General features: G+C 36.3%; 1 protein-coding gene across 12 annotated transcripts in view; it reads right to left on the reverse strand.

Annotated features, from left to right (window-relative positions):
* The window catches only part of magi2a (membrane associated guanylate kinase, WW and PDZ domain containing 2a), a 246,390-nt gene that overhangs the window by 75,846 nt on the left and 143,340 nt on the right, over positions 1 to 27,204 (reverse strand). For 11 of the 12 annotated variants that reach the window (XM_008400375.2, XM_008400370.2, XM_017302738.1 and 8 more), the window contains 4 exons: positions 23,847 to 23,966; positions 17,264 to 17,482; positions 11,395 to 11,605; positions 7,575 to 7,654 (listed from right to left, as the gene is read on the reverse strand). In XM_008400375.2, the coding sequence (XP_008398597.1) occupies positions 7,575 to 7,654; positions 11,395 to 11,605; positions 17,264 to 17,482; positions 23,847 to 23,966 (630 nt within the window). Of the gene's footprint in view, positions 1 to 7,574; positions 7,655 to 11,394; positions 11,606 to 17,263; positions 17,483 to 23,846; positions 23,967 to 24,158; positions 24,484 to 27,204 lie in introns of those variants that run through there. The other variant, XM_017302740.1, reaches the window with a different exon arrangement.

Below are 27,204 nucleotides of genomic sequence, written 5' to 3' on the forward strand. Positions count from 1 at the left end.
CACACACACACACACACACACACACACACGCACGCGCACACTCACACACACACACACACACACACACACACACGGATTCCTGCTCCAATCTCCAGGCCCCAGGCATGCTCTGCTGGGGATGCGCTCAAAATACACGCATCAATCATGTCGCAGACAGCAACGCCGCACCTCCCCTCTACGCCGCTCCGACGCAGGAGCCTCAAGGTGAAGGAGGGCGCCGCGTCTCTACATCTATAATAACTCACCTGTAGGACTGCACACACGCGCTGCGTCCCCTGAAAAACTTCCAGCCTAAAAAAGGAGAGACGACTGAGAAATCTATCAGAGTCGGCAGAGAAAAGTCAGAGTTGGTAGAAGAGATGGAGATTTGCCTGGACGTATCAATCTCAAGTCTATTAAAAATCAATCTGAGGGATGAATTTTCATTTTTAAGAAGCGACAGTCGTGTTGAAAAATTAGAAAACGCTGCGAAAGTGAAACTTTGTAACATTTCTGGACATGCGGTTTGTGGCTGAAACGATTAATCACGACTAACTGAAATACTCGTCAACCAATTTTGTAATTGATTAATCGTTAACTGGAGTATACAAACCAGAAAAAGGCCATTTGCTGAAACTCACAGAGCAGTAATTAAACCAAAACTTCTAAACTATTCAATTAATCGGTTAATAAAAACACTTTTGTGTCATTCCTTTGGTGAATGACGAATCATCCACCAAAAAAATGTTTTATTTTTGTGTTTTAGGCAAAAAAAAATCTTAGTTTAAAAAGCCTAACCCAAATTTATTTGCATTTCTTGATTTAGTTTAAGGTTAAAACGATTAATCATGATTAATCAGTTGATTACTGAAACGATCATCAACTAATCTAGTAAAAAAGACAATATTCTGAAAGAACAACACACAGAGCAGTAATTAAACCAAAACTATATAAAATATTTATAAATTTTGAATTTAAAAAAGAACCTTTATCTAAAAATAGTAATAGTAATGTTAAATTAAGCATCTTTTGCTGTCCAATTATTGATTGATTGATGCAAAAAGTTCTCAATCTACAACTGAGCAACCGTTCACTAAAGGAATGACCTGCTGTTGCATTTTAGGCAGTAAAATGTTTATTGAATTATTGGTTTATAAAATGAAAAATCTGCAGAATGAGTCAAATTTTTAAATCCGATTAATCGATTAATCATCTAACTTATCGATTAAAAAATCAAATATTAAAATAATCGTTACTTGCAGCCAAAGATGCATGTGTTAAAGGGACGTAGACCCACTGCAGCTCAGAGAAGAGGTAGAAAAACGGGTTTAACGCAGCTCTGCTGTTTCCCCAGGAGAGAACAAAGAAGAAGAAAGTGTGAGCCCAACGTTTGTCGGTGTGAGACGGTTAATAACTTCTCCCCTCACATGATCAGAATGTAATTACAAGCCGCTCTATATGCAGACGCGCGATGTCTGCGGGGGATTCGTGGAAGCGGAAGACAAAGGAACTCTGTAATACGATTAACATCCTTCAAACCTGAGCATCACCGGAGTTATAATCCCGCTCCCTGTCGGTGTTCATTCACGCCGCTGAACCGTCTGCAGGAGCCAGGATAAACAATCTGACGGATTATTTATCAGCTGGAACTCACCTTCCTGCAGTGGCTTGGAAAACTTCACCGGATTTTATTTATTTAATTTCATGAATGAAATTCAGTCGTAAAACTTTCAACTTTTTCTCGGCTGATTGAATCAAATCAGAAACTTTCAGCAAGCACGTGGCAACAGTGGGAATGAATGACTCAGATTTAATCAGAAAAAATGTGAGAAATTTAGAGAATCTAAGGATGAATGAACATCAGCTGCTGTTTTGTTCGCTTTAATCGAACTCCAGTTTGTTTGTGTACAACAAACTAATTTTCTTTTTGGGTCACATCAAGACCAAGAATGATCTTAAAGGGCCGGTTGTTCCATAAAGGATTTTAAAAAGTTATTAATCTGTTAAAACGATAATAAATAGCTACGTCTGCATCCAGTAAGTACTTCTTAAAGTTGTTTAAATTATTTTTAAATCATTGCTGATTTTGTGGTGCCAGTTTAGAAATATGTGCCAGAATATTTGAGCTTTTTTATGACTGTGAAGGTCATAAAGAATTTCTCTGATTTTCTGAGAAAAAAAATTCAGAATTCTGTGAAAGAAGAAAATTCTGAATTTAAAAAAAAGAATTCTGAGAAAAAAAAATCAAAACTCTGAGATTAAAGTTTGAATTTTGGAAAAACATTAGCATTTTGACTTTATACTTTCTTCTTAGTGGCCAGTCTATAATTTACACAATTTAACTTTTTCTCTTCCGAAAAATTATGTTTCGTTTCCCTCAAGAACAATTTCAGACACTAGAAATGAAGTGTTAAATTTACAGAATAAATACAAAAATCCAACTAAATGAGCATAAAATCCTACAGAATGAGGCTAAAGCACAACATAGAGAATATTTTCTATTGTAAGACTTTAATCTGTAATCATGTTACTCTAAATAAAAATGAAACGCCTGCATCTAAATCAACCATTATGTTCAGAGGCCACACAGAAATACTATAATGAGCCGCAGGTGGCCCGCAGGCCACACTTTGGTCACCCCTTGTGTAATAAAGCAGCACTTTGCATTAGTCTTATCACGTATATTCCCGTTAAAAAACACAGCAGAGTTTGTGGCTGTAACATAAAATACTTTCTCCCAATGTTTGCTTACATTAGGAGAAAAAGAAACAAGCATTTCCTCCGCTTCCTCTCGCCCAGCCAACAAATATTTGCTATAACAAAAGGAGAAAAAAAAGGAAATTAAAGAGTCTGTCCTACTTCTTTACTTCCAAAACAAAAAAAAAAAAAAAACAGAGACGGGAGGCGGGGAGAGGAGGACAAAGATAGATCAGGAGGTAGAAAGAGGAGGTGAGAAAACATAAAGGCAGAGAGGCTGAAAGGGATTTATATAGTGAGTTATGCAGCTAAAAGGCGCCTGTGATATCAACGCTCTGCCTTCACTGGAGAAGATGTTGCTTTGAAACAAAATAAACCCGTCGTACGTCATCGCTCAGCGTTTTGACAGGATCTGCTGTTCGGGTTGCAGCTGACTTCAAACATGAGAGAAAACAAGTTGTTCTCTAAACCAAAGGTGACAACGTTTACTTCAGGTGCTGCAGTTCATGTGAAATACAGAACATTATCATTTTCACTGCACAGACTTTCATCTGGCAGGTGATATCAGAGCTCACCTTCATCTAGTAAAACAATGTGAAGCTCCAAACAGCTCAATTAATCTGTTGTTTTTAAAGGTGGATATTGATTTAAAACCCCCCAAAAAAGTGTTTTTTCATTCAGACACACTAAAAATCAGAAAGTAGAGACATATATGGAAGACGACACGACTTTACATGGGATTTACCAACTGGAGTTAATTTAAATTTTGATGTTTTTACATATAAAAAGGCAGTTTTTGTAGCTGCAAACTCATTCAATTGGAAACACTTCACATTTCAGAAATTCCTGTATGATTACCATTGAATACGCCTCATTTTAAAAGTAGCAAGAAGTATAATATCATCAGCATAGTATTTACAGAGACATCTTAAAGGATTAGCTCTAATGCTAACTGCAGCATATTAAAATCTTCATCTCTTACTTGTGTTCATTATTGAGCTTGTCTCTTTCAAATAAATAAATGAAAAGATGATATATAGAAAATCAATCAGGCAGAAATGAAATGGGACCAAGGACACAACTCTGTGGATCTCCATGAACTCAAACAAAACCCGCAAATCAGCTTTTTGTTGCAGTTAGTTGTATAAATTAGGAGTCATCTTTTGTTACTGTGCAAAATGTGAAATTTTTGTATAAACTTATTTAATTATGCAATATTTAGCCTAAAACCATCTTGGTGCTGCCCTCTTCTGGTTGAAGGGCGGCTACTGCAGTTGAATTTTCCTAAATATAAACACATCCCACTCAGACAGACGCACAAAGCAACTTTTCAGCAAAATACAGGCGCTTGTCTTGAGTAGATAATTCCTTTATATTGATGGAAAAAGTACAAGTTCCATTGGTAAATTATTTCACTAATAACATGGAAAAAATGTTTTGCTACAAGCAAAATAATCTGCGAGTGGATCTAGTACTTCTTAAATCAATATTAAGGAATTATATATTTTAAAAAGCTCCTGAATTCTACATACAAGTTTGTTGTGTCTTATTTTAAGTGTACAAGAGTTTAACTAGAAACTAGACAAAAACAGTGAGATTATTTTGTTTTTGCAGTGTAGATTTGTTTTGGAAAACAATAACAAAAAAATTGCCAGAAAAGTCTAAAGAGCTGCTAAATATAGCAACAAAGTTGCTAAAATAGCAGAAATACTCCGAGTTGGGAGTATTGCCCCACATTTGGCCACGCCCCCAATTTTATTAGGCTCCGCCCACTTTTGGTGAATTTTTAAAAAAATTTTCAGAGTTTTAGTTTCACTTTAAGATTATCTGAAATTCAACTTGTAACAGAAATACTTCTAAATGATAAATATATTAAAAAATCTACCCAAAATTGTTACAAATAAACCTGCCAAACATTTTGAGCGACAGCAAATCGTATACCTTTTCAAAGGTTGACCGTTACCAAGACTGTGGATTCTCCTGCATAACGATACATTAAAAACTCCGGGGAAGTGACCTGGATGCTCCTAAAAACCCAGCAGGATATATTATGCTGTTGTAGTGAAGGACTGGACTGAAAATGAAATCAAACCTTCAGAAGACATGAAAACTACTGAACAAGACAAATGTCTGGCTTCTTTGGAAGAAAATGTTAGTTTAGACATTATTCTTTCTCAGCATTGGCAGTTTAGTCGCCAAAATAACAGCTAAATAGAGGAAAACAAAGATAAAAAAACAAAAAGTGAGTAAAAGCAAAGATATGCACCATCATAAAACAGAGGAATTTAATTGGTTTAAATAATTTTTTCAATGAAAAGGACCCAACTTGAGTCCAATTGTCCAATTTAAAGTGAATTCCAAGTGTTTTATAATCCTATAAACTGAGATGCTAAAGGATGAATCTCTCAATTGGAATGAAATCAAACGGATCAGGCTCATCATATTACTTCGACCTTTCTGATGAAAGAAGTCAGATAAAAGTCGACTTCTCTGTATTCACTGCTGCACATCTTTGCCATAAAAAGTCATTTTATGCAGTTTCACTCTCCTGCTTTCAGCCTGTTGGCTCGTCACACCCCAGAGACTCCACCCTGCGATCCTCTTAGTGCTTATCGGTGCATAGCTGCACACACACACTCACACCTGCAGGCACACACACACTCACACCTTCCCACCAATCAATACTAAACTTACAGAGGTAGCTTTTTTTTATCCAAAACTGAGCTAAGCTCCCAGGGGTGGCTGGTGCCACAGGCTGTGCAGGCTTTTGGCTTATTACATAACATTGAAGAGAAATAGAGACGATATTAAAGGTGTGTTATGAGAAAATGTGACCCTGGTAAAGCATCTTGAATGTTGTTTCACTTCTGTTTTGAAGATTATTTTGTACAATTCAACTGAAAATAGCAAAAAAAATGTGTGAAATATAGTAACATTTAGTAAATTATCCAAACTAATTTCTATAAAACTCATGTTCACACCTGCCGCTCATTAAATGACTAATTAATGAGGGGATTTTTTTTAAATTACAGTCTAAAACTAACAGCAATAATCTCAGCTGGGGTTCATTTGTCACCATGTTATTCATTAATTTATCTATATGACAAAGTTCCAAATTAAACATTTAGTTAGCAAGATGAATAAGCTAAGTATTCAGTTTAGCTTGTAGTTAGCAAGCTAAATATTTAGCTAGAAGCTAAATGTTTGGCTTCTAGCTAATTATTTAGAGTGAAGTTAAATATTTGATTTGTTTGTTATTACTGAGTTAGCAAGAAAAATATTTAGCTACAATTTAAATATTTAGTTTGAAGCTAAATATTTAGCTTGCTAAATATTTCATTTGCTAATATTTAGCTAGGAAGCTGAATATATAACTTCAATCTGAAAAATGATCTTGTTAACTAAAGATTTAGTCTGAAGCTACATATTTAGCTCACTAAAGCATAAGCTAAGTAGCTATAGAACTAAATATTTACTTTTTAAACTAAATATTTAGTTCTAAGCTAAATATTTAGTTTTTGTTTGCAAACTAATATTTAGCTCCATAAATATATGGAGTAATATCTTAGTCTATAAATACTTTGCTAGCAAGTTCATTATTTAACTTCGGTCTGAAGTTAAATATTTCTTTCAATCTGAATATTTAGCTTGCTGACTAAATATTTAGTTACTCAAGTTTGAAGCTACATGTTACTCAAGGAAAAGTTAAAGTTGCTCAAATAAATGTAACTCGTTACTTCACTGAAAAAACAACTTAATTTGTTAAATGCAATAAAATGTAATTTATTTACGTCTGTTTATCATGACAACATAATAAACTTAATACATTTACTTAGATAAACTCAATTAATTATTTTTTAAAGTTGAATCACTTGTTTCCTTTTTTCAGTGCATCACTTTTGACTAAAAAGTGGTGATACTTTCAAACTAGGATTAAAAATTTAATTAATTGCAACTTTTAAACCATGATATTTAAAATTACATGTATTGTTTTTGCCAAAGTACAAGAATTTTGTGATTTTGCAGTTTTTTCTTAAATGTCTTGAGTATTATTTGTGCCAAATACACATAAAATAACTCCAGATGTGTGGACGAGGTTTTTTTTAAGACTTTAGATTCATTTCTTTCACATGGGAAAATCTAAGCTGATGAAACACTTGGTCTGATCAAAAGAGTTTCTCTCAAACATCAGTAATATCTTCAGTATTTGAGCGTTTTGAGTGTGAAAATTGGGTCGGAAGTGCTGCAGATAAAAAGGCTCGAACACATTTGGACTAATTCCTCATTGGTGTCTCCGTCTTTGTTTCCGTGTCATTTCATCATCTTGGAGATTTTTATCTTTTCCATCTTTCATGTTGGAGGAAAAGTCGGAAATTCGAGCAGCTGCAGAAGTATTTCTGTGGATAAACTGAAAGCTGATCCACTGAATCTCTTTTAGAAAGACAGCAACATGTAATATATTATAAACTTTCTTTTCAAGGGTAATTTTTAAGACAATATTGATCGATTCAAATCCATTGAATTCTTTCTCGCTCACAAGTTAATCAAAAAATCTCATAAAGACGACAGCGCTTGTGTGTTTATTTGTTTTTCTCTAATTTCTGCTGCATTGATATTCCTCCGTCTCCGTTCTTTTCCGTTGGAGAGTGTGGGCGGCTAAGCGACACTCCAGCTCTCCCTCGGTTCCAGGATAAAGAAGTCTTTGTGACCTGGACGCCGCTTCAACCGCTGACGTTATCAGTACATTAATTGCGTAAAAGGAAGCAACAATCCAACATTTAAAAATGATTTATAAACGTCAAAGTTCCTGCTTCTTATCACGCCGAGCGGTTTAATTTAGTGAAATAAAAGCAGCCGATGTCGGTGAGTGAGAGAAGTGGTGGGCATGCAGCACTCACCATCCTCTTTGCATTCCTCCGGCGGCTTTGCCTTCTTGGCGAGCCTCGGGTCGAGCCACGACGTCGTCTTCGTGTTGTGGCTGCGGAGACAAACCAGAGAGCGAGTGAGCGGGACTGCGGTCGGCGCTGAGAGAGAGGAGGCTTCCAACAAAGAGGCGAGGCTGGTGGACTCCTAACGTGCGCCTCCGAAAAGTTAAAAACACTCAATGGGAACTGAAGAGGAATCATTATTTTTAATTAGCGTACTGTCGCTCATTAGGAGGCAGAGGAAGAGGGTAGAAGAAGTGACAGATGGGCCGATAGATCGATAGAATGATTAGGAAACATTTTCCAGAGCCTAAAGAAGCAAACTGGACTGAGTTAGCTAGTAGCTGCCTTTACATTGACTGTATAATTGCGCAATTTGACATGTTGAAAGTAAATTTGCTTAATGGAAACATGGAGATTTCTATTGAAAAATGTGTTTTATTGAGCAAAACTGCAATGGAAACACTTTTTTTTTTGCATCCTGAGACACATGATCAACAACCAGATGTTAACACCAGCGAAAACCACAAAGAAGTGAAATAATCCGAAAGTTGAACAAGCAACTTTTTTGCTTTGTTGTTTTAAATCATCGTCTCTCTCATTGCTGGAAGAACAGCTTAGCTTGTTCTTGATACTTTATCTTGGTAAAACCTCTTTTTTGTGTATTGTCTGAGAAACAAAAGCATCATATGTCGCAGATTTCAAGTGGCTGCAGTCGCTATGCTGTCAAACACCGAAGTGGAAGAGACCCAGGAGTTCTGCACTTGAGTTGGTGTGAGAAATGAAATGTCCTGTCCACAGAGGACGTTTTTATTCTTCAAACCTCGAGTAAAATAACACATTTCTTTGTTCTTGTGGAGAATATATTGTTCTTAAAGACATATGATACACTGCAGGCTCAAAGAGGCTTTGTGTTAGGTAATACATCAGCTAAAAATGTTTCAAAAATGAAGTGTTATTAATTATTTTAGCCCCTTATTTGGAGTGAAAAAGCTGTAAATGTGATCCTTTATGCTTCCTTCAACAGGTTAAGCTAAATCTATGGGCTGTAAAAAATAATTCTTTTCTTAGGTAATTAGATTTTAGTCAGCTCAGTTCAACATTGACTCAACGTTTTCACCCGCATGTGAAAATGGATGCCAACAAATCCGCAATTATACAATCGTACATCTTTGAAAAGCAGAAGTGAAGCCTTCTGCACAGTCAACAAGACTGCAGCAAGTGGACTGTATGGTAAGTCAACAACAAAGAGCTTCCACTCATCCAGCAGCCATTGTACAGCGCCCACCGTGGTAAAACCATCTTACTAAACATGCTGGAGCTCCATTTGGGGTTGCTAGGTAACGGGCGGAATTCCACTGGGGTTGCTAGGTAACGGATCAGTGTCTGCTTATTTGTTTCTTTACATTCCGAAGGTTCTTCAAAAAAATGTGTTTAAAGACACCAAAAACCATCCAATCATTGCATAAAAAATGTTTTTAGAAACATTTAAGACCCAAATGAAAGTATAAAAAAGTGCAAAATGTGATTTTTACATAACAGTTCCCCTTCAAATGTCACCAATAATGTAAGCTTTTACTAGCTTAATGTGGTTTTTATTTAGAAATACCAACACTGAGATATCAGAGCTGTAGCAAAGTGTTTATCATTTGCAATAATACACACTTGTTCATTTTGGAACACGCTGTTAATTTTCCAGCAAAAACCAGTAAATGTGTGAAACCCACATGTGCTGAGAGGCACGGAAGTAGCTGGGGGGAATAGCATGTGGTCGTGAGTCATCAAATCGTATTTTAAGGAAAAAATATTTGAGAATCCCAGTTTTAGTTCCACTTCTCTGTCCTCTACTGAACTAGACTGAGGGATGAAACCGATGCTGGCTTCCCCAGAGCTAAAAATAGAAGACAAAGTGGAAGCTGGACGCACTTTAAAGGAGATAAATGAAGCTCCGCCTTCAGCATGGAGCCAAGATGTGATGCTCCTCCAGGTGAGCTTCTTTTATTTCCTGTTTGATTCTTCTCCATCTGTCCTCCTCTTTCTTCGTTGACTCATTTCCCCTTCTACTCTTGTCATCAATTGATATTTATAGTCAGCCTGCACCACTTCCTCGTCCCCCCACTCGATCTTTGCTGCTTTGAATCGCCATCGCTGTTTTTAACCTTAACTTTGTCAGCTGCTTCACTTTCAGGCCTGCAGATAAATAAACTGATCTCATGTGGCGGCCAATCGCAGATAAGCAACGTCTTGGCAACAGCGATTAGCAAGCTACCACTTCAGGGGGGCAAAGCAAATTAATTGGGTAATGTCCTCGGTGGACGGGGGCCACAAGAAGTCATCTCCAGTGGGGGGGATTAAAAGTTTGCTGCTGTTGTTAATGAAGACAGAAAGTCATCATGTTTGGCTGCTGAACACACATTTCAAGCTAGTTTGAGTCAAGAAATGACTCAGTCATGTAGCAAAAGTAAAAAAAAAAATGTCTGCTTGAACTTTACTAGTGCGTGCATAAGAACAAATCTCTAAATACACGCTGAAATCCCTTCACACCGATTCAAAAGCACACGGCAACTCCATTATTCCTGCAGAATAAAGACTCACCTACAGTTTTACTGCAGCTGTAAAGCGCTAACAACTGCAATGAGCTTTTTACAGCGCAGTTCAGAGGAAGACTGGATTTCTGGGGACTTTTAAATCCTTATTAAAGCACCATGCATCCATTTATTTTGTCTCAGAGCAAGCATTTTAGCGATAGTAGAGTGTAATATGCAATAAAAAGATAAACATTGGATCATTAAGAGATTAGGCAGGAAAAAAGAAGCCAAGTGTACAGAGTCTACAAAAACTGTATTTGGTGGAAAATACATTCTAAAAATGAGACATATGTTACAATTTGTCACTTTATTATGTCAAAGTTGGTCAGAGTTTATCCAAACTAACGGTAAAGATGTGCAAAAAGTTTTAAAATACATAAATACTGAATAATTTCAGAATAATTTTCAATTGAGGAAAAAAAAGGGAAAAATCCACTCTTAAATTTCATCAAATTTAGAGAGTTGGGTAAAATTTTCTATAAAAAAAATCCTTTTTGACTTAAGTTTTTTGCTTCTTTGTTCATAACCTTCATGGAGGCAAAATATAATAAGTATTAATCATCATGTAGTGGGTAAATCTCTGAGTAAAGCTTAAATGCAATGCATTGGTAGCATCCCTTTAAATAAAATACACTGATGAGTTTCTAATTTTTAGATATTACTTTCTCAGAAAGCACAGAAAGACAAACGGCAGATAAGGTAAATACTGAACATATCAAAGTTTTTCATAGTTTTATTATTTCTTATGGGGTTTGCTTTGTCACTTTAAATCCAAGCAAACATACTGGAACTCCGCTTGGGTTGCTAGGTGACGGGCAGAATTCCGCTGGGGTTGCTAGGTAACGGGGTAGAGTCTGCTTATTTGTGACTTTAAATTACGAACGTTTTTGAAATGACTCATTTTCTAGACACCAAAAAAAAACGTGAACTAACTGCCAGAAAATGTCTGGCTGTATTTTTTTTAAAAGCTGTTTTTAGAAGCAGTTAAGATCCAAATGGAAGAACGAAAGTGTGTAAAATGGAGTGAAAAATGGTTCAAAATGTGAACTTTGCACAATAAGTAATTTTTTTAAAAGCAAGGACTTACTTTCACTCAAGTAAAAATGTTTTTACTTTTACTAGAGTGCATTTTTGTCAGTTTATTTTCGCATTAAGCACAGTGTTTGAGCAATTTCTCCACCTGCGTCTGATTCGTTTCTACTCACTCGATGAAGTAGACTTCTCCTTTCTCGGTGTAAGCCATCTCCCAGTTGTCAGGCAGCAGTCCTAGCTCGTCGTTCTCCTCTGGTTTGGGGACCACCGTCTTCGGGGACTGGCCGTCCTCCTGGAGAACCTCTGCCGGGGCCTCTGCCAGGTTACTCTGAGGTCCGACGTCCCCCGAAGCGTCTGTGCTCTTGTCTTCGTGCTCGCTCGACTCTGAGGTGACAACAAGGTAAGGATGAGTCAGGTTCGACATTCTCAGATGGAAAGGACAAGAGGTGAGGAGAGGAGAGTGAAAGACAAGACAGGAAAGGCGAAAAAAACCCCAGAGAAGTGACGGATTGAGGCATAAATATAGGAACGAGGGATTGGAAAGGGATAGGAGGCAGTGACTCAGGGGAAAGGCAGGGAGGTTAACGAGACAGAAAGATGAATAAAGGAGAGGAGACAGTAAAGATTGAGACAGAAGCAGGCAGAGATGCTCTACTTTGAGTTGTGGTGCTGTGTGAAAGTGTCACAGGAAGAAAAATGGGAAGAGATGCCAAGTGTCTCTTTCCCAGAGGAGATCTGGAGGAGGAGAGCGGAGTGAGGGGAACAAATGAAAGCGTAGGGATTGAGAGATAATCTATGGGAGGGAAAGTGAGAGTTAGTGAACTGCTCAGATCACAGAGACCGCTGTGCTCTATTGATTCCCCTTCAGCTGTGCTGGTCAGACCACACTGTCCATCTACAGACACACACGGCTGCTACTGAGCCGAGAGCAGCAGCAGGAAAGCTTCACACCAAACATGCCCACAGGCTGAAGGTACTGAGCTTCAGTCAAGAATATTTCCTGTTCTCCTGCATTCGTTTATCTCCCTGCTTTCAGAGTCATCGGCATCATTTAGAGCAAAATTTACATCACAGCTGCATAGCGTAAGTTTTCCTTGAGATTACAGAAAGTTTCCACAGTTTATAAGTCGTTTCCAACCTGGCAAATTTGATTTTCAACTCAAACCCAGCTAGTTTTTGGCAGATCAGTCGGAATTTTTTGCAACAACAAATAATGATAATTTTAGTTATCGATTAATCGGATATTTTGACGATTAATCGATCCATAGGATAAAAAACACTGGCACATTCTGCAGATTTTTCACTTGTCTTTTTATACAATATTAGAAATACATTAAAAGATTCAAGTAAGCAATTCAATTCTTTTTTAAATAAGATTTTATTGCCTAAAATTAAACATAGCATTTCTTTAGTGAACATTTAAAGCTAATTAAAGAGCTAATCTGATGATTCTCCTCTTGATTAACTGATTAGTAATTGTTAGCAAACAGTGCTTAATGAAAGTTTTTTTTCTTCCAGAATCTAAACCAGATGAAACAGATTGTTTCAACCCTACAACATTAAGAGTAAAATTTACATCATAACTGGATATTGTAAATTTTCCTTGAGGTAACAGAAAGTTTCCACAGTTTGAAAGTAATTTATTTTCAACCTGATGAATTTGATTTTCAACTCAAACTCAACTAGTTTTCTAGTAAATCAGAGGGGAAAAAATTTTCAGCAGCAAATAATGATTGTTAGTTAGCGATTAATCGATTATTCTGACGATTAATCGATCCATTGGATAAAAAATATTTGCACATTCTGTAGATTTTTCACTTCTCTTTTTATACAATATTAGAAATACATTAAAAGACTCAAAATAAGAAATTTAAATAATAAAAGATTTTACTGCCTAGAATAAAACAACATAGCATTTCTTTAGTGAAGTCATTGTAGAGCCAATCTGTTGATTCTATTTTTTTTTATTAACTGATTAATAATTGATAGCAAAAGGTGTCTAATGCAAGATGTTTTTTTTCCAGAATTGAAACCAGGTGAAACCGATTAATTGTTTCAGCCAAGTAACGATTATTTTACAGATTAAATGGTTATTTGTATGATTAATCAATTAATCGGATAAAGAATTGGCATATTATAGGTTACTGTGACTCCTTACAAAGTCACAGTAAGAATACTTTTTACGAGTCTTCTTATACAATACTAGAAATGCATTAAAAGATGCAAATATACATTTCAATTCCTTTTTAAATTCAGAAAATTAAGATTTTATTGCCGTAAATGCCACAACATAACATTTCTTAAGTGAACATTTGACATAAACAGCTTTAAGGTTCAGTTTTGGTAGAGCTAATCTGTTGGCTATTTTTGGATCAACAAATCAATAATTGGGTAGTAAAAGGTGACATTTTTCTTCCATAAATCAGAACTGGTGAAGGTAAAGCTTTGCCACATGTGGAGATTTAAGTAGAACATATAAAGGTTTTTCTTCATATCAATTGAAAAATGTATATTTTTCTTTTGTACAGTTTTCAAAGGATGTTTTTCTTTCGGCAAATTAAATTTTTTAGAGTCTGTAACCTCCAGTTATTGATTACTCGGTTGCTAGTTGATGATTATTTAAATAATCGATTCATCACGATTAATCTGATTAATCGTTTCAGCAACATATCATTTAAGGCTAAATTAACTTCATAGCTGCATTTTGTGAGTTTTCCCTGAAGTTTCAGAAAGTTTCCACAATCTGTAAGTCATTTTCATCCTGACAAACCAGATTTCCAACCCAAACTTAGCGTCGGGCGATATGTTTCAACTTCACTTTCCTCATTTTATTTTTTAAAATTCTTTGTGTAGTAGTTTTTATAGAGTTATTACTTAATTCTCCTACTATCACGACTTTATTCTGGTAATATTAAAGGCTCATTTTCACATTAACAACTAGTTCATGCTCTCTGTTCTTTCTCGTGACAGTTGTTGTTTGATGCAGCACAAAACGTTTTCAATAAAAGTGACTGAATAAACTCATTATCTGTAGTTTCTGTTCGCTATTAACCAAATGTAGAAAAACATTTACACTTTTGTGTAATTTATTTATCACAAGTGATACAGTCATCGCAGCAATAATCCCCATTATTAACATTGTGCAGCCCTGGTGCAAACAAAATAATATACTTTTGTTAATTTCTGTGTAAACATTATATTATTGTGAAAATTTAATATTTTTAAGCCAAAGTTTTCAGACCATGAGAGTCACATAGCAACTAACTTCAGTGATTTTATGCAGAAAATGTTCTCTATTTATATAATTTGTTGTTTTGAACTAATAAAAGTAGCAAAATCCCTCAAATAACAGCTAAAAAAACATCACGATTGATGATAAAACCTATATAAACACTAACTACTTATTTTAAACTAAATTAAGCTACTTTTTAAACATTTAGATTTAAAACAGCTAAAATTCTGGAAAAGGGAAATCTAGTTTGAGTTTAGGAGTTCAGGATGAATACATTTATTTATCTATGTATAGACATAATCTAAATATCAACAGCTTACCTTGTTTGAGTTCATTATGATAAGAAATCCAAAATCTCATCCTTTGACCAGCCGTTCTGGCTCTGAAAAACCACTTTGGGAATATTAAAATCTTTCTCCAGAACATTGGATTCACCAGTCGATCTTCCTGAACTTCTGATTTTTGTGAGCTGCCTCTGTGCAGCTGCAGACTCCTCAGGTTATAAAACCCTCCTCGCAAAGTCACAGGACCACAGAGCGGCTTAAGACTTAAAATAAGAAAAATAAAAACTCATGATGCCTCCTTTTTATGATCCTCCGTTCATGTGATCCAGGGATGCACTCGGAGGCTTTCTGTGTTTGAGAGCGTCTGAGCGTCTTTGTTGCTCAAAGCTCTGATAAGCCAAGGTTTAATTGTTTGTGCGTCTCTATCAAGGGAACCTATCAGGTATCATCTGCTGATGTAACCTCGGGATTCAACAGCGAGTCTTTCAAGGTCTGCTCCCATTAAAGCCGGTGTTTATCATGATAACAGCCAGAACATCCTGTTCTGTGTAATAGTCTCTGTGTGATTTCAGATAAGTTTGAATAGCTAATAAAAAGCTGAAGGTGCATCACAATAAATGTGACCTATTATGTGTCTTTCTGCAGGTTACGTCACGCCTGTGGGTGATATGAGACACGTTCATCACATTTTTCTGTCCAAAATCTTTCTTTAGATAATGAGATTTTAGTTCAGTTCAACTTTTACTCAATATTTATTAGTCGCGCATGAAAATGGCTTCAAACATGAGCGGATTTATATAGCCGTACACCTTTGAAAAGCAGAAGTGGAGCCTCCTGGACAACCAACAAGAATGCAGCAAGTGGGTTATGGATGGTATGTCGACAACGAAACACTTCCACTATTCCAGCAGCTGTTGTACAGGAGACACAGTGGTAAAACCAGCTGACAAAATGTGCTGGAGCTCCACTTGGGTTGCTAGGTAACGGGCAGAATTCCACTGGGGTTGCTAGGTAACGGGCCAGTGTCTGCTCATTTGATATAAGACATGTTCATTACATATTTCTGTATATGTTTACAGTGACAAGAGAAAATGGCTGCTAACAGATACAAAATTGTACAACCGTACACCTTTGAAAAGCAGAAGGGGATCCTCCTGCACAGCCAACAAGAGTGCAGCAAGTGGTCTCTGGATGGTAAGTCAACAACAAAACACTTTTCTTCTCTAGCAGCAGTAAAACCAGCTGACCAGATGTGGTGGAACTTGGGTTGCTAGGTAACGGGGCTGGGCTTGGCTGGGGTTGCTAGGTTACAGTGTAGTGCCTGTGGAATGCGACACCAAAAAGCAGCAACTTGTTGCCAAAAACCGGCTGGTTGATCTTTTTTCAGCGCTAAGGCTGTTTTTAAAAGTAGCAGAAACTTAAAATGGAAGTATTAAAAAGTGAAAAATGTGAATTTTTCATAACAGATCTTGTTTAAAAGAGTTGAAAAATAGTTTTTCTGTAACCACACCTGCCAGCTGCTTTTTTTTTGTTGTTGTTTTGTTTTGTTTATTTTTTTAGAAATGAGAGAAAATATTTTTCAAAAATATTGGTTGAATGAGAATCAGAGTCAGAGTCAGGCGACAAAAAATATTTGTTTAACTGTCAGGATGTAGCCATAAATCTAGCAGAAAAAGTAGCAATTTTACAAAAAACGCCTCAAAATTAGAATGAAAAAGTTGTTTAAATGAGGAAAAAAGCGTCTAGTTCTCAGGATCAGAGCAGATCAGTCCTTGTAAATCTTGATTTTTGTTTTTTAAAGTCCTGCTACTGTTAGTATTTTAATTCAGATTACATATTTCTTTTATTTGTACCAAAGTATAACTTCACAAGATGCTCAACATTCCTCGTTTTATTTTTTTTTGGTTATATTTTTTGTGGGACTTCTTGTAAAATTACAACTTTATCCTCCTAATGAGTTTTTTCTTGTAATTAAAAAAAACATTGGTACACAAGATGGCCGCCCTAGATGTATACATAAAAAGAAAAAAATCCAGACTTCCAAAAATGAAATCTTCAAAAACCAAAACATTTGATTCATCGCCCGGTGCCAAGTGAATCTAAACGGTTTAATTAAGACATGGATCAGTGTCATATTTTCTAAGGCTAATTTGAGTTTGTTTTGTGCTAAATAAGTGAATAATTATGAGCTCAGACCTGTAAGCTGATCTGAACCAGCCTGCAGCAGCGTGTGCGTTTGCCCTCTGGCTACTGATTCTCACATCTTCTCCAATTCTCATGTTTTGCTGCAGATGTAATTACTTTGGAGGTAAATCCATGTCATTACGTGAAGTACATCAGCGTCGTCGACAAGTTAAATCACCACTAACGGTTTATTCTTTCCTCCTGAAGGATGTCTGTTGCCGCTCCTGTTGCTAAGCAACCGCCTTTTGAGGAAGCCGTCGCTACGACTTGGAGCGGCGAATCAGGACCGACGTGACAAAGCCGAGTCGACCTCAGCCTCGGCGGACGTTGTCGGGCTCTGACCTGGGGTGACGGCGACGCCGTTGCCGTTGACGACGGGCTTCTCCTCCTCCTCCTCCTCCTTGGGGGGCTCGACGCCGGCTCTCTCCATGTTGCTGACGGACTTGTTCCGCTTCCTCTTGCCCTCGGAGCTGGGTCTGGCGCCCGGCAGCAGCTGGTCCGTTACATTGAGCAGCAGAGCGCTGGGCTCAGCTGGAGGCTTCGGGGTGCCGTAGAAGTTTTCTGGGAAAAGCAGAGAGAAATTCAGATTCTGGTGATTAAACAGTTTCTCTGCAGGCGCCGATCAATACGGGGTTTAGCTTTCAATAGTTTTTGAAGGCAGAACCAATGTTTATAATAATATAATGATGGAGTATTAAGGAAACGCTCAGAAAATAAAAAAAGTGATAAAATTAAAAGCATAAAGTCAAATATTAAAGGAATAAAGTCATAACTTTACAAATTTAATCTGGTAATATGACTTTTTTTCTCAAAATATTACAACTTTATTCTCGTACAAGTTTATTTTTGTAATGTTTTGAAGTTGTTGTAATACTACAATTTTATTCTGGTATTATTTTGACTTTTTCTCATAATATTTTCAAAATATTTAAATTTTATTTTTATATTATTACGACTTTACTCTTGTATAAACTTATTTTCACAATATTTTGACTTTTTTCTATTAATCAGAATAAAGTTTAGTAAACAACTTTGTTGCAAATGACTAAACTACGGCCAAAAAATATTTTTTTAAAAGAGAAAAATTCCAAAAATCTTGCACTTAAATCACTAAGCACAATTTAATATGTATTTGTTTTAAATATTGAGCTTGTGTATTGAAATAAAAGCATTCCAGATGCCATTAAACTGTATTAATCTTCATGCAGTAGTAATTAAAAATAAAACAAAGTTTAAAAAGTATTGTATTTCAGTTTCCAAACTGCATTTTCCTTCAAATATTTTAGAAAACTACAAAAGTAAAAATAAAAAGTACTGAACTGTGAATATGTGAAGGTCTACTGTACATTACTTCTGTTTGAATTCAGTAAAAAACACAAATTAGTTTTAGAATTGCTCAGAAAAATCTAGCCTGTAGTTCTGATAACTATAATTTCACATTTAATGTCATATTTAATGCCAAAACCTACAAAAATAGAAAAAAAAACTTCTCAAAAACCCAAAATTTGCAAACTCAGATATTTAGACGTGCCAATTATTTTGTTCATGTTCTTCGCTTCACATCAATCACTTTTCAGACATGTTACAATTTTATTTTTGCTAAATTTCAGCTAATCTTGGACTCAATAATAAACGTTTTTCTCTCCGTTTTGTTCTCTGCTCATTGCCAGGTACGTTTTATTATTATTTTTCTTCAGTCAGTAAGTTGATTTTGCGTCGTGACTATGACTCGATTTGAGTTTTGGCAGCTGCTCTGAAAGCTGCTGTGAAAACCTCAGAAACATTTATTTATTCTTCAAGCCAAGGCGAAATGTTTGGTTATTTCCTAGAGGTGGAACACAGCGACCTCCACAATTGTCGGCACAAATCTGTGCCAAAAGTTGCATTAAAAGTCTTAAAAGGATTTGGTCAAAAGCAACTTGAAGGAAAATCAAAAGCATTTACTTGATGCTACAAATACGACTGCTCTTCATTACTTCTTTAAATATTAATACAAATTAATTAAGTTACTTTAGTAAATATGAATGCTTGAAATGTTAATTCTGTGTACATGGATGCTGAAAATATTCCTTTGGTAATTATGGATTCAATAAATATCTTAATTTACTTTTGTAACTATGAACACTTCCAAATTTCTGCAAGTTTGGATGCCATGTTTTAATGAGGAAAAAAGTTTAAATAAATGATTTTTTGCCTTTTTTTTTCTCCATACACTTTACCTTTAAGTGTTCAACAGAGACATATCTGGTATCCATGGAAACGTCAGACTCTTGGCTAGAAGCTGATAAGTATTTGAGTTTATCCTCTAAGGGCTGCAGAACAGACGTAAGTGATAAGGAACCTTAATCTAAAGAGACATGGTATGGAGCTTTGGCAGTGCCAAAAAATAGGGGTATATATTTTGATGGTTTTATTTTATTTTTTAGTAAAATGTGCCTACATTTGTAGCAATTATTATTTTTTACACTGAAATTCCAAGAATTACATAAAAAATTTGATTAAATAAAAAATAAGTGTAGATATTTAAAAAAAAACTTGTTCTTTATTATTATTATTAATTATTATTATTATTAAATTAATTTTCTTTAGTTTAACTCAGATGCCTCAATCTTTGAACAGGTGGATCTACGGTTTCTTTTTATTTACATATTTCCAAAAGGTTTATATACTAAAATCCAGATTACTTTATGTTAAATCATCATTTTCTCACTTTTTCCCTTAAAAAATCAAATGCTATATATAAAATTCAAGAGTGTGGAAAACTCAGCTCCAGCCACAGCCTTGTCCTGTAGCAGTTCATGGAAGGTTTGCTTTTAAGAAAGCTTATCTGCTCAGCTGCACCGCGGTGCTCCTGGTAGAAAGATCATACATGAGAAGACGACGTGTGAAAATCCACGGGGATTATTTTAATGCACCGCGCTGAAGCATTAGAGACACCGCTAACACCGACTGCAGGAAAACACCAGGAGAAGCCAGAGAGACTTAAAAGGAAAAAAATTAGCTCGCGTCTCCCGCCGCGGTGGAAAAAACCATCGACTTTGGAAGACAAGGCACCACAGAGGAGCTGGGAAGAGATTATTGGGACTGTTGGGATTAACAGCCCCACATAAATCCTGAAACCTGACGAGATTAATATTTGCCTCTGACAAGAAGGAAAGCTAACTTACATTAACACACACAGGCCTCATGTAGCTGCGGTTCTGGAAACAAATTTAAATACAACACAGGCAAGGACGTCACATTGAATTTCACTCTAGAAACCTAATTTCAGCCTGCTTTGTCCTTTCCAAACGATTAACGATTAATCGTGATGAATCGATTATTCAAATAATCGTCAAATAATCTACTAATAGATTAATCATTCACTGGAGTACATAGGCTAAAATAAAAGATAATTTCCTGAAATAAAAACCTAGTGAGAGCAGCAATTAAACCAAAACTGTACAAAAAAATACATAAATGTTGCATTTAAGATAAAAAAACAAAACAAAACAAAACAAAACTCCTCACAGTTTTAGCTTCACCTGGTTTGAATTCTGGGAAAAATCTATTAAGTAGCTTTTGATAATCAAATTTTAAATAATTTAATCCACAACACAGCAAATAAATTAGCTGTACGATGTGTTGATGCCGAGTCAAGCAGAAATATTAGAGTTTTGCTCATATTTATGTAAACGTTCAGTAAAGGAATGCTACGTCGTGGCATTTTAGGCAATAAAATGTTTAATTTTTGTTAAAAAAGGAATAGAAATATTTATTTAATGTATTTTGATATTGAATAAAAAATCTAATGTTAAAAATCTGCAAAATGTGCCCTTTTTAAAATCTGATTAATCGATTAATCATCAAGATAATTGATATATTAATCGATAACTAAAATAATCATCAGTTGCAGCCCTGATTTGATGACGTACATTGTTACATCAGGGAACCTGATTGTGTGCAAATTAAATTTTTCACTTAAATCTGATTAATTGATTAATCAATCGATTATTTGATAAAAGAGAAAACACTAAAACTAGCTTTTAAATAAATAAAGCAGTCAAGCTTATTAAATACATTTCTAAATCCAGCAACCTCAGCCAAATGTCAAGATACAATTTGTATTAAATTAGCTAAATTTCCCACTTTATTCTAAATAAAGCATCATCTGTATGATTTGTGAAGCAGAATCCAGAAAATGTCAAATATTTACATTATTTAGTGATGCTATACATCATTTTGTTGCTGTTTTAATCCATTTATTCAACCCAAAGGTGAAAATTGATTTTTATTTAGAAGAAAATAAATTATTTGAAGACCTGCAGACAAAGTACCAGCAGGTTTCTGAGCTTCCAGCTCTGCATTACAGTCAGAGCAATAAAGATATTGTGAGGCATTGAGCCTGTAACATAAACATTTCAGCCTTACAGGCAATTTATAACTGCATGTAAACCAAACACTGCCAGTGCATCTGTGCAAACATCTGCTTCACTTCGTCAGTGGAGCAAAACAACCAATTTCAGAACGAAGGATCGTCTTTATTGCTCCCATTGTGAGCGAAACACGTCACATTTCCTACTGCTCTGGTGGTTTTCTTTTAAAATATACTTTATGTTTTATATTTTTCTGGGTGCAAAGTTACACATTTTTAGTGTCACGCTTCCTTCCCATCCTGATGCCAGACACTGCTGCTCAGCTGGCTGAAAGAAAGCTGCGACACTTTAAAAACTAATAAAAGAAACTGGTAAAAAAAAAAAGAAAAGCTATAAAAATAATAAAAATGTCACAATGTGGAAACTAACTGATCGTCCTACCATCTATGACGAGTCACAATCTTCTCACAAATCACAGATAAAGACCGACAGCCACAGCAATTTTAAAAATGTATTTTCACTTTGTTTTCCTTTGATTTTTTGCAAAAAAAATAAAAAATTCTTAGAAAGTGAAATTTTTGCTTCTTTCTTTAGAGTCTCTTGTCACTAAGTTCAAATAAGCTGCTGCTAGCCTCGCCTACCCAACCAAACATTTACACTCGCACATGAAAACAGTTGCTAATAGAAATGCTGTTATAATCGTACATCTTTGAAAAGCAGAAGTGGAGCCTCCTGCACAATTAACAAGAATGCAGCAAGTAGTTTCTGGATGGTAAGTCGACAACAAAACACTTGTCTTTTCCAGCAGCCATTGTAAAGTGGTAAAACCAGCTGAACAAACATGTTGGAGCTCAGTTTGTGTTGCTAGGTGACAGGCTGGGTTACGCTAGGGTTGCTAGGTAAGTGTTTTCAATTTTTCAGAAACCAAAAAAACACGTGGGTGGATGTTTTTAAGTGCTTTGGTTGTTCTTAGAAGCAGCTGAGACGCAAGTGGAAGTATGAAATCATGCAAAATGTATATTTTGCATCATATGTCTCCTTATGAAAATAACATAGTTTATTTAATGTTTACAATGGAAGTAAAAAAGCCTGGAATTTGGATGAATGTGTGAGTTGTTTCAGGGACTATTTGACCCAAAGCTGGAACGAACAAGTTTTTAAAAAACACCTCGGTGTTTTTGTCCAACTGAAAAAACCCAAATTAGTGAGACGTGAGCAGAATGCTGAAACATCTTCCTAACAAAAAGCTGTGAATCTGTGAGGCTCCGTTGTAAATTGTTCCTTTTAACAAATCTTTGCTGCTGTAACAAATTATTCCAAGTACTCTTCCCTTCAAATTAGATTCTTTATCTCTTTATTCTTCATCTAATTGGCTATTAAATCATTAAAACACATAAAATGCTGAATGATGGCGAATCAATTACACAGGAAAAATCTCGGCCTCTCTCTCCCCCCTGTGGAAACCAGCTTAAATCGCCAAAAGGATCCGACAAACTGGGCTTCAGAAATTTAATTTTCTTCCATCCTCCAGTTTGCAGCAGGAGACTGAGACTGGAGTCATGTGGGAGGAGAAGAGCGTTATCTGTGTATTGGCAGGGTTTGCTGGAGTTGGAGGTCGTCAGGCGGACCAAGGGAAGCATTTTGAGCTAAGTTTAAAATCCAGTGTCCAGCCTATCTGACCACCGACAGAGAATGTGTTTGTTTTGATTCAGAGACTGAAGAGCTGCTGCAGCTCAAGGTCCAGGCCATGAGAAAGGCAGCATGAAGGTGCAGAGGAAGTGCATGTGTGGGCTTTTTTCTCCACTATTCAGTGTTTACAGATTCTTTTAAGCGTCCTTGATGACTGATGACTCTCTCTCCTCCACAGAGCTAAAAGATGGATGGATGAATGTAGAGCTGGAGAAAAAAATGGAGGAATAAATCCCATCATGTTATAGTGAAGCTAACGATTATTTTAGTTAGCGATTAATCGATTATTCTGATGATTAATCGGATAAGAATTTGGCACATTATGCTTATACAATATCAGAAACACATTAAAAGATGCAAATAAATAAAAAATTATGCAACAACATAGAAATTCTTTAGTGAAGCTTGACATCAACGTGAGAAAAGTCTTTTCTGACCGACTTGCCTTCAAGTAAAGCTAATCTGCTGACTATTTAATAATTTAGTTTCAAACCAGGTGAAGCTGAAACGATGCCACATGAGGAGTTTCTGGCAGGACATATTTACAGACAGATGTTTTTTTATTAATATTAAATACAAAATGTCTGTATATTTTATACAGTTTTGTCTTAATCAGTGCTCTTTCAGCAAATGTCCCTTTTCTAGAGTCTGTATAAATCAGTTAATGATTAATCGATCACTGAATTAGTTGAAAATTATTTGAATAATCCAATTAAAGATTTCAGCTGGTTTTGAAATGGCTAAAACCAGTTAATAATTAATCAATTACTAAATTAGCTAATGATTATTTCAATAATGGATTAATCGTTTCAGCCCTAGTTGCCTTCTGTAAAGAATAAAAAATGCCACAGTCACAGGCGCCGTCTTTACTGAATCCTCACCTTCATATGTTCCACTCTCCAGCAGAGCGCCGCTTTTCTCCAGCTCCATAAACCGGTCGACGGTCACAAAGTTATAATCCACGCCTGGGACTTCTCCCTCCTTGGGCTGCCGGGTAGTGCCTGTGAAAAAACAGAAAACAGCGGTTAGAGCTTCACTGCTGTACAACGGAGCAGAAGATTCACTTGTTCTCTCACGATCAGAGTAATGTGGACCATTATCACTCTCCCACTCTTAACAAAACACCAGCAAGCTACACTGGATCGGATGCTTAATTATGAAACGTACTGGTGTAAAATCACGACTTAATTCACCTCTTTGTTGGTTTCCATGCATGCAGCTCAAATCCATGTTATATCCTTAATCAAACCATTAGCAGGATGCGTCATCTCCTTTTGCCTCCACAATAAAACCACAAATAAAACCCAAATTACTAAATAAACACAGAAGATTTTGAAAGGAGATTCCCTCTCCATCTATGTTACGGCCCTGGGCTTTAAGGGCTGGGCTGCAGGTGTTGCTTTTGTCTGTCCTTGTGCTCCTCCCCTTTACAGGTGCTGCTGATCAGGTTGATTGGGAGTGCAGAGTACTTAAACCTGGCTGTCTCCATCTTCTGGGTCGCCCGTCAGCATCCACTCTGCCGCTTGACGCTTGTGGTGTTTTGTTGCCAGGCCTCAGCTCCCCTCCTTTTTGCACATTTGCGTTTGTCTTTGTTTTGGCACTTCAACACTTCCATATGCACTCATACAACACATCCAAGCATTTGCATTACACCACTGATACTGATATCCACAATCCATTGTTTTTTTGTTAATAAATATTCATTTTTCTACACTTTAACTCCTGCATGGTCTCCCGTTTTTGTTATGACATTGAGCCAGTCGTAACAATCTACAACATTCAAAAGTAAGATTAGTTACCATGACTACGCCGATGATACACAGCTCTACGTTATGATGTCACCAGGTGACTGCGAACCCAAACTTTAACTAGATGCTAAGAACAAAATGTATGAAAGTGTCATAGCTTTCTCCAGATGAACAGAACAAAACAGAAGTTGTTATTTTTGGACCAAAAAAAGAAAAGATCTCAAGTCAGCTCAAGTTCTTACAGCCGGAAACTAAAGATCAGGCCTGAAAACAGGGTCTGGACCTTCAGAGACACATAAAGACAGTTACAAAATCAGCCTTTTATCACCTGAAGAATGTTTCTAGGATTAAAAAAACTAATGATCCAGTAAAATTTAGAGAAACTAATTCATACGTCCGTACACTGGATCCCTAAGTAATTAACATAAAAACTTGGTATTGTATAGATTTTACATAAAAATACTTGTATTTTGTGTATAAATCACTGAACGTCTCAACACCACAACACATTAAAGATCTGCTGTTGTCATAGCAACCTTCCAGACCCCTCAGGTCTTCCGGTTCTGCTCTGCATCCAGAACCAGAACCAGACACAGAGAAGCAGCATTCAGCTTCTATGCACCACAAATCTGGAACAAACTTCCAGAAAACTGCAAAACTGCTGAAACACTGACTTCCTTTAAATCTTGACTAAAACACGTTTGTTTAGCGTTTCCTTTGATTAACAACTGGAATATTGATCAACATATTTAATGTGCACTTGCTTGATAACTTTGATGAAGGCATTTGACAAAACATGACGTTTATTAATTGTTCCATAATTGGTGACTGATCTTTTTTTTATCAGTTTCTGAAATGTCTGAACTGTGAAAATATGATTAAGGACAAACTGATGCTACATAGATAATAAGCACATTAATGCCTAAATGATCAAACTTTGGCTGATGTTTTAGAATAACCCTGAGCTGAACCGCGCCGACCCCGTTCCGTCTCTTCATTAAACGTCTTCTTCATTCCTTTTTGTCCCTTTGTCTCCTGCATGGCAAAGGTCGACTATTTGAGCTTTTAGCCAGTGGAGGAAAGGCGAAGCACCAATTTAGCAGCTAAGTGATGCAATTTGGACACCCAGAGGTGAAATCCAGTCCATTTGCATGGAGGTGACAGCATGTCAAAGACTTCCTGACAGGAGGCTCCGCTAATAACAGCAATATTCCCCTCTGCACTGCCACGTCTTGAGTCAAGTTTACTGACATGTAAGGATCTTCCTCTAGTTACTTAAAAAATGTTTACAGCATCAAATGCGGTACAAACAACTTCGTAAATGTTCCGTCTTTGCCATGTGCTAATTAGCCTTGTTAAAGCTGATCCCAGCTGTGATGGCACGCGGCGCTCTACCCTGGAGGTGCCGAAAGGGTTTTCACATCTGAGAACATTGTTCAAGCTAAAAACAGAGCCGGTATAAACTCTGTTTGTTGGGACTTACAGAGAGATACTGTAAATAGTTGCCGTTTAATTGTGGAAACGCAACTGGGGGATGAAAAATACGCCATCTATATGTTTTCAACTCCCACGAGTCGCACAATTTTGTTCACACAGCAGGACTAAATGCTCAATTCAGATTTTATTTCGTTTATTTTTTGCATGGTTGTTCGTACTGCTAATTAAATGCAATCACACTTCTGTGTGAATAACCTCAAACGACCCACATGTGTAGAAGACGTCACACAGCAGCCTCTGATTGTGGAAACAATAATGGCCGCCCTCTATGGGTGGATTTTAAGGTTGTTAAGAAATTAGAACTGACATTATTACCACAGGATTATAAAAGGATAAAGAGAAGTTAGAAAAAATAAAAAACAACTTATAATAATGGAATTTTGTGAAACAAAGAAGTCTGTTTGGATACAAATATCAGATAAAATGCAACATGATCATTCTGATTTGAAAATTATTGGATATAACGGATTAAACTCCACATAAGGAAGCAACACAAATACAAATATTTGAATTGGGATATTCAGACTTCCTGCAGTTACCCAAATCTGATTTGGGTCACATTTCCCTATAAGCGAATAGACATGGACAGATGATACAGCTGCAAATGTTTTTACAAAAAGTTGTGATATTAACTGCAATAAATCCCTTTTTTTTTTTTTTTTTTTTGAAACCTTTGACATTTTGGGAAATGTGTGAGCATGTGTCACCATGACACTCTGTCCAACTAGCTAATCATTACATTAGCACACGGTTGGACAATATGGCTGAAAAACATACCATGATATAAGTGTATCATGTTGGTCGATATCAATGATTGCCGACTTGTTTTTTTAGGTTTTAAATGACTGAAATATTTACTCATCCAGTTTTCATTCCAAGCTGTTCTTTTTTATTTTTAAGCAATTGTTAGGCAGAACCTGAAACTGCTGCTGCGCAAGCTACTCAGCTTGTTGCTAGGAAACCAAAGACCGAGTGAGTTGCTAGGTACCCAAAG

The sequence above is a fragment of the Poecilia reticulata genome, linkage group LG23, assembly GCF_000633615.1.
Source record: "Poecilia reticulata strain Guanapo linkage group LG23, Guppy_female_1.0+MT, whole genome shotgun sequence".
NCBI classification, from domain to species: Eukaryota; Metazoa; Chordata; class Actinopteri; order Cyprinodontiformes; family Poeciliidae; genus Poecilia; species Poecilia reticulata.